Below are 9,163 nucleotides of genomic sequence, written 5' to 3' on the forward strand. Positions count from 1 at the left end.
CTTGATTTTTTTGTCCCCTGTAACATCTTAGACTGGATTGTTGTATAAAAGCATGGAAACCCTACCTCCAGCATGGCATAGCATCCCAGGAATAGGTCCGAGACCATACTCGGTGAGATCTACCAACACCAAAGGATGGATGAACTAGACATGTGTGTTTCGGAGAGGAAGTGAAGACTGAAGAAGCTAGTGGTTGGCGCCATCCGAACCATGATACTCTGAGAGGGTCCCCCGAGGGACAGCGGTACACAGAAAACTGTTTAGGCGGCACTGAAGTTCTTCCGGTACCTAACTCAACTAATGACCCATCCATGCTAACGAGCCGACCAGTGGCGAAGAGGATAAACGTAAAACTTTTGACGGAGTTTGGAAATTGTTTTGAACAAATTTGTCTAATTAAAATTAGTCCTTCTCTGTTACAGTACCTGATATAAATGGACCAAAATAAACTTTACATAACCACAGAAAAAATAGTAAACACCACCATTACTTTTCATTATTTTCCTCTGACCCCTATAATTACTTTTTATTTTTTTAATATAATGCCTTACTTTAATACCTATTCATATAAATTTAAGAATTCGATGTATTAATTAAATAATATCACATAGACTATTGAAAATACATCGTATGGGTAAGTAAACCAAACGATTTAACTAAATATAATTAATCTAAGAAAAGCGTTTGGAACTTATCACTGGGATCCTTTTGTTTGTTCGTTGTAGGTACCGGTATATAAACATATTAATGTATCCCTAAATGTCTGAAGTTGGGTGTCAATAACCTACTTACTATATATAAATTGTATGAGGAATAACCTGGTTTTATAACAATATCATGTTTGGTACAATATCCTTTACTCCCCGGGGACCGACGCCACCGCCTCGGAGGCTTAAGAAATGTAGTTAACTGTATTCTCTGGCCTCCTATAGTCTATACAATATTGCTACTGTCCTGTTGGTCAAAATCCTGATCAAGAACAATGGAGAAACCCTACACTGGCCACTGACCTTCGGCATGGTCGCCTCTAGTTTGGGTGGCCATTAAGTAAATCAGGTAAATATGCATAAAAAAATAGTAAATTGCCAAAACGGTATATTGTACAAACAATTGGATTGCCTTTTGTTTACCATAGTATACCCAGTCTCTACGTGTGTCTATATACAGGCTGATCCAATGTAAACTATTAATGGCGATTTTACACTTGGAGAGAGATTTTCACACCACTAGCAGGAAGGGAAGTGGGTAAAGGTGGGGGGTCGATGGTGAGCATCAGAAATAACTTATGGAATTGAACCAAAAAAATGGGTGACATTATTTGCATGATATTGAACATGAAAATGAGAACGCACAGAAACTAACGGAACCCGACCAAACCAAAGAAGCCAACCTAACATTACCTAACTTCCTAGCTGGAGAGCTCCACATATTAAGCAAAAATAAGTTATCCTGATATTTGGTACCAGTGGAAGCAACTATCTTTAGTGGCTTGATGTAATGTTACGATTTTTGTGGACGTGAGAGTACACTTGGACTGAGGAGACGACAACAAGGCAGATTTTTTGGTGGAATATTTACGGTAAATAATTTCTTTGAGTATAAAGCACATAGAGACATCATATTAGTGGGTAAAATTATCGTTTCGGTTATCCACCTATTTGGAAGTAGGTCAGAATTGTTCAAAACACTATCAAAATCCACCAGAAAAACATAATTTCATCCTAACCTAAACCTCTCTTGGACGGTGGTAACTTTATGTTCTAAAACTCGCTGGATGACCAAAATGAGAATAATACCTTTTAGTGTCATGTGATCAGGTTTTCATGGTGTTTTACCCCATAATTTCCCTCATCCTTTATGCCCTGCCCACTACAGGTGATTTATGAATGTATAGAGAAATAGGACAAAATATTAAAAAAAAAAGAAATTGTATTGATTTTATTAGTTAATATCATCCAAAGAACAACTATGGAAAATATGACTGAAATATATAAATACGTTTTGGTGCTAACCGTCTGTCTTACCTTTACCCAAAAAAGATAATGAAATGGATATATTTAATCACTAAAATCATCTACAAGCCCACGCTGGTTCATCAAGTAACAACCAGTACACAGTGCAGGATTGTAAGGTACAGTCAACAAATTAATTTTCTCTACCACCTGATCAGATGGCCTTCACAACGAGGCTATGTTCATTTAGCAAGGTTGGTATTACTGATTGTGTGATGCATTGTGTATCCAATACCATGTACGTACTGTATTCTGTGTATCACGTATAGTTAATGCAGATAAATTAACAGGAATACATATAAAATCCGTGTTGTTCAGAATTCTTGGTCCAGTGTGTCAAACCGTAAAGGCGCTGAATATTTATATTTTTTGACTGGACATACACAATATACCTGTACAGGGTAGGTATACAATATATGGGCAGTGCAGCTATACAATACCATCTATACATAAACTGTGCATATACTGTATATAATGAACATAAAAAAACAAACCTGAAATCAAGAAAAACTCGAAAAATCTAAATTTCCAATGAAAATGCGACGGAGTACTGGGGGGTAAGTTTTTTCTTGGGCTCCATCTTCTCACAGTATATACAGATCAATGTAGAGTTATGTGGTTGACCTTTTCTAAATCTTAACCTGGGTATACAATATTCATAGACTGTGCAGATATACTATATACTACTTAGACAGTGTAGGAATACAATGCAGTATACATAGACAGTTTCATCATTATGCATCATAGGTTGCATATATTTTCAAATTCTGGTGAAACTAGCTGGCTCTTTCACACCAAAGGCAGACAGGTAGAGGCACCTCTTCTCAGTTGCTTATAACACCCAACACTCTGCTGACCTTGCTCCATACACTGATTAATGCAATGGCTATGCTCTTGTTTGTTTCAATCTTAGTACAGCTTTTCAAAGTCTTATCACATTGCCCCATGTTATTTTTATTTCCTAACACCGTGTTGTCTTCCAGGTGTTTGTGCTGAAACGCCCTTGTCTGGTTTTGTACTAAGAGTAGTGTTCAGTAATATGCTTCCTCTTCACACTGTTACTTGCTCTGTTTAGAAGCTATTGTTAGGATAGAATACAGGGGTAGATTAATTTTGAAAAATGTAGTAAATTAAAATGATAAATTAAAAATAAAATAAAAATTAATAAGCCTTGAGACAGTGCCTGTGTGGGTGATGCACAAAGATTACAGTGACTAAACTCCCAAAATGATGCTTGATCCTTGGTACACACCTATAATCTAAAACTGTGTGCATTCTTGAAATTTTGATTTCTGCGCTTTGACTGTAGATTACTGTACTGTACTGAAATAAGATTCAAATCTGTATGATACTGTATTGAATTCAAAATTGGAAGGTGACCTGGCTGCATGAAATCAATGTACTTTATACCTGTTAATTAGGTTAGAACATTTAAGTGGAGGTTAGAAATTCTAGGATCACCTGAAGATTAGACCCGCAGCTTATTTCATCTGATGATCAAAACACCCAAATGCTATACAAGGAATTGGTTAGGTTATTGTTAAAGGTTACTGTACTGATAATCGTAAGGTGAAAAAAGCTGGGGCTAATCTTCATGCGACTTGATAGCTTATACAGTAATACAATGTTTTGTTGAAAATTTTGGAAACTCCCATCTTATCCATAATTTTGGGGTTTTTACATTGTGTACTGCATTTGTATCTGTCTTGTTTTTATATTGGAAAAATAATATTAACCCAACAAGTAATACAAACACATCACTCTGCATAATCTTCTTTAATTGTACATGAATTAATTTGATTTTGTACCAGTTTGATTATTTTTAGAGTTGTCTGACGTGAATAAGTTTAATACATGATAATACTGAATTGTGAATTTAGTTTAGGGACTTATTGATCCATATCTTTCCAGGATTGATGGACTAAAGAGCACAATTGAAGTAGAAGATGATATTTGACACTGAAATTAATAGAATTGTTAAATGGATCCCACTGGAAAAATTGCCTAAGTTATGACTTCTTGATCTGTTGTTTTCTTTTCATAAAGAGGTGAGTCTATCATCACCAGTATTTTGTTAACAGTATGAGTGACCAGGACCTGCCTCTTCTGTCAAACATTCATCAGGTTCGAGCCAGACACTATCTCATTCACCTGAAGCCCAACTTTGATACAAAGACAATTCAAGGAAAAGTTTATATATTTTTTGAGCCAACAACTTCGTGTGAAAAAAGAGGAAAGTGTTGCACAAGAGATTGTTTCTGTTTGAACAGTGAGATTGAGGACTTTGTCAACACCTCTTCAGACATCAGCCAACAGGTGACATATAAAAAAGAAGATGGCAATTTACACAACAAAAAATCAGACACTGTTAGTAAGCTCCATTGTAATAAGGATAAAGGTGACTGTAGGGCCAATAAAACAGATGTTAAGAGCAAGGAAGTGTTAGATGAAGAAATTAAGATTGTCCTGGATTGTTGTGACATTAGAGTTAAAAGTGTGGCTGAGGTGTCATGTGAAAATGTTGATATGTTGAAATATTTAAACCCAAATCATCCAAGAGAGTGTAGTGTTGCCTTTAATTTCTGGTCCTACAGAAAGCACCTTCCTCTCCAGTATGTTGTCGACCCTTGGTGCATCAAAATATGGAAGGAAGACAGTACAAGTATTGAACAACTCCCTCAAGCTGTGTGTATTGACTATGAAACAACTCCACAAGGGAAATCACTCTTTTGGAGGAATGATCAAGATGGCAATCCATGTGTGTTTACCCCAGCGGCCGCAATTAATAATCGCTCAGTTCTCCCCTGTCAAGACCCTCCCTCAGCCATGGCTACCTGGCAGGCATGGGTCACAGTCAATAAGGAATATTCTGTTTCATTGACAGGAGATTATAGGCCTGTCAAGTTTGTAGGTTGTGTAGAAGATTATGTGGAAGATATAGCTTCTTTACATCACCTCAATAAGAAGTGTTGCACAGTAAGTGAAAGAAACAGTGACATTGTGTTCAGCAGGGATGGCACTGATGAATGGAACACTTCAACTGTGTGTATGTATTTTTACACAACAATGGTTCTACCAATTGCAACTATAGCCATTGCTATAGGGAAGTGGAAAACTGAAATTCTTCGAACTGTACACAGTAAACATTTCCAAGAGAAAAAAGATGAGGGAGAGAAAATAAGATACCCATGTTGTCACTATGAGTATCCTTGTCACCAGAAGACTCTGCTTTGGATGAATGAGATACCACTGAGTGTGACCTACCCACCATCCTGCTGGGCATCTGTCAAGCCTCTGATTTCTTTTCTTCCCTATGCCGTGGAGGCAGCAATCCACTTGCTTGGTGTATATCCTTGTTGTAGGCTGGAGTTGGTAATTCTACCACCATGTTTTGGAAGCTTGGGCCTAGCGTCACCCAATCTTATCTTCTTGTCCCCAACAGTTGCTATAGATGACCCAGCTGCATATATCCGTTTGTCACATGAAATAAGGTGAGTTGTACTGTAATTTGATATTATGGGACAGTATACAGTAGTTAGTTTATCTACCTTATAGTAATATATCATGATGAGATTGTGTGCAATAATGACTACTGACAAAAAGTTATCCTGTGTGTAAGAGACTTTTACATTGCACTGAATACAGCAGTAGAAATGCTCAGGGAATTTGTTAATGTTCACAGCTGGAAAAGCATCATATGCTTTTCCAACAGACTTTATATTTTATGGTAATTCAGTCTATACAGTAATACTCCTAATGCTAATACTGTATAGCCCCCCCTGGTAGCTTTAGGGTGTTAAATTATCAGGAAAAATAAACTTGGGTATTGTACCTAATATTCACATTATCCAATATTTTTTTACCTGGAAAACAAAGATATCTGTTGTATGTATGATAAATTGAAGCCATAATTTCTTATTTTCATATTGTGTCTTACTTTGTATTGTCTTTGAAAATTTAACCAGCACAGTGTTTGCACTTTTGTAAATCTCATTAAAAACATAAGTACTGGTGCATATTATATCCAGTCATTAACAATGTATTATCTTTGTGACAGCCATGCTTGGTTTGGCATCAATATTGGTGCACAAGACTGGACAGAGGAATGGTTGAGTGAAGGCTTTGCCACATATATGGAGGACTCAATCTATGCAGAAGCAGCCATGGCATATGAGAAGGCAAGAAACACTATCTCAAACCAGACTGTGGGCAAAATTCCTGGAAATAGTTCTGAGCTTGTGTGGTCAGGAGCAGAGGGCAGCAGTGGGTGTGAAGGAGGTGGGAATCCTAATTCATCCTCATTTAAAATTAATGATTATGGTGTAGTGGATCATGGACATAAAAGTATTGTTGATAGTGAAGTAATATGTTTTCATGATAATACAGAGAGTGATGCTATGAGTAAAGAATTATATAGTGGAAGTTCTGACTTACATCATACCCGTGCACATGGTGGTGGTAAAGACTGTATCACATGTGATAAATCTCCCGGTATTGACTCAGTTTTTGAAGGTAGAAAACCTGTTTGTGATGAAAATAATAGGAATAGCCAGATTTTTAAGAAAAATTTGTATTTCATTAAGTCATCATCTCTTAAACTTAACAAAGAGAAACTGGAAGAATTGTCAGATGTACGTGCACACATACGCTACCGAACACTTGCGAGTGAATTAGAAAATTCTACTGACGAGCTTCAGACTTTGAGGCCTATGCAAGGAGAAAATCTTGTAGGTATAGATGGAATAAATTATGTTAAGAATGGATTAAACCCAGAAAAAACTTTCTTACAAGTTCATTATCTAAAAGGTTACTTTCTCCTTAAATTTTTAAGCAAATTAGTGGGTAGAGCCAAGTTTGATGCTATGATGAAACACTATGTGTCAGTTTACCATGGGCAGCTTGTCTTGTCCAGGCATATATTGGATAATTTTATTAACACATTTCCTGAAGTGTTAGAAAAAGGTATTACTCGCAAAATTCTCTACAATGTTTGGCTCCACCAGCCAGGTTTAAACACTGAAATAAAGGAAATGTATGGAAACATTAACAATGACTTAGTTACAGAGGTGAGACAACACTTCCATTATTGGGAAAAGTTTAACACATCCAGAAAGAGATCAGGCATGGTTGTGAAGAAAGTTAAAGTGCAACTTGAAGCTTTTCATTTCTCTGATCAGTTAGTGTTGCTACTGGAATATTTTTTACAGTTACCAAAGTTGTATCATAAGACATTAGGCGAAATAAATGAATATTACAGCATGGCAGCTCAGTGTGGAGATGTGCGTCATAGATGGTGTGAACTCATCATAAAGAATAATTATAAGGATTTAACCGAAATAGAGAGGTTTTTACTGAAGGATCAATCTATGGGTGTCTACCTGTATGGAGAGTTGATGATTTCTAGAAAAGTTAAACATAAGCATCTGGCAGAGAGAGTATTTGCCAAGACTAGAAAAGATATGGATGAAAATGCACAATTAACTGTATCTGCTATGTTGTATGGAGAGTAGAGTGAGATGGTTTGTATTACTGTACAGGTATATTAGTTTTATATCTAATTTGAAGGAAGGGGAGGATTTAGTGACTGATGTAATGCAATAAATTTAAAGGAACTCTGAAGTGATCAAAAGTTAGGAATGTTACTTGGATGAACACAGCTGCTCTCTACCTGCCCTACTTTTCATATTTAATTTAACCATTACATTGTTAGGATCGCGTGTGACTGAAAGTTGAGGAACCAGGGAATTAGTAGGATAAACTTGTCGCAGAACGAACACGACCAAATCTCACATGAATGATCCCAATGTGTTTTTTGTCGTGGTCGTGGAAATTCTAAATTTATTGCGTGCCCTAGAGGGTTAATATACTGTAGATATTACTTTATAGAGGAATTGACCTGTGAAAGTGACACAACCAATCCACTTAGATTGTTACATTAAAAGGACAACCACGTATGAATATTTTTTTCAAAGTGGCTTCCTCTACTCAGTGTGTATAACCTTTTTTTTTTTATAAACTGTTTGTACAGTTAAATATATAGTATTTTTTTTTTTGATTTGTTATCAATAGCAGCAATGCCACCAAATAAGTTTAGTTTTATAAATATTTATATCAAAGTTGTGGTGAAGGCATTAGAACATTATGCAGACCAAACAATACCTCATTAATAAAGAAGAATACCTTTGATATTTCAATGTCATGGCTCCTTACCAGTCTTAATATTTTGTCTCGCAGCAAGTTGATCCTTTTACCGGGTCACCTGAACTAACTTGAGGGAATATGTGGCTATTGTGAAGATACCTGGGATATACATTTCATAAATAAATGCCTGCTGACATGACTTGGCCACTTACTATTTTAAACTGTGAATTAAGCTTTGCATGCCAATCTGGTCCAGACAAATTTCAAGCACCAGCACATTGCTGTTTAACCTCGCGTGGTAAAAACTCGAGTAAATTGAAATACTGTACTAGAATTTTTTGGGTTATTCAGTTTCTATAGGGTGGGTCAGACAAAACACATTTTAAACTTAAAAAAATCTTTAAGTGTACAGTGTAAGTACACACTTCAGAAGACTGGTGTGTCATACTTCAGTCATTTCTCATACACCCTGTACTATATGTTTATGACTTTAATAAGTATATTATTAAAATCTTAAGCCTTGAAAATAATATATATTCTAAAAGAATCGTGTCTAGACGGCGATGCTTGTCAGAGAAACTTGGCGCGTGTCTAGACGGCGAGACTGTTGTAGGGGGGAATATCCACTAAAACATACAATAAAAAAGGGAGTAATATTTATTATTTTTTTTTTACATCGTCAACTTTATTTGTTACTGGGTGTTGGTAATGAAGACGGTAACCAATGACAAATTTCGGTTATGCACATTGTCCAAGAATATATAGAATATCTTCCTAGCCAATGGTCTTGTTGATAATACAGTACAGTACTTAAAACGTAACTTAACGTATAACATATTTACACACAATCACATACAGTATTAAATATTAACTTAATGAAACACTTTGTGGCTTTCTCAGACCAACTATTCGTCGGCTAAAAATAAATCAAGAGGAATAACTGCTATTGAAGCTTATATTATACTGTACAGGGAGTTCTGCTATAACGCGTGTTTTGATAACGCGAATTT

The 9,163-nt window shown here is 36.1% G+C and overlaps 1 protein-coding gene across 2 annotated transcripts; it reads left to right on the top strand.

The window, feature by feature from the left end:
• Nucleotides 1–844: 844 nt before the first annotated feature.
• Nucleotides 845–8,811, top strand: LOC121875129 (aminopeptidase O-like). 2 transcript variants are annotated; one of them, XM_042379511.1, is made up of 3 exons: nt 845–1,056; nt 3,924–5,503; nt 6,070–8,811. In XM_042379511.1, exons 2-3 carry the CDS (start codon nt 4,095–4,097, stop codon nt 7,520–7,522), a joined length of 2,862 nt encoding a protein of 953 aa, XP_042235445.1. In that variant the 5' UTR covers nt 845–1,056; nt 3,924–4,094; the 3' UTR covers nt 7,523–8,811. The 2 variants fall into 2 exon arrangements, with proteins under 2 accessions (XP_042235445.1, XP_042235446.1); XM_042379512.1 differs by lacking the exon at nt 845–1,056 and adding an exon at nt 1,075–1,579.
• The last annotated feature ends 352 nt before the right edge of the window (nt 8,812–9,163 follow it).

The sequence above is a fragment of the Homarus americanus genome, unplaced genomic scaffold (assembly GCF_018991925.1).
Source record: "Homarus americanus isolate GMGI-L3 unplaced genomic scaffold, GMGI_Hamer_2.0 scaffold36970, whole genome shotgun sequence".
Lineage (NCBI taxonomy): Eukaryota > Metazoa > Arthropoda > Malacostraca > Decapoda > Nephropidae > Homarus > Homarus americanus.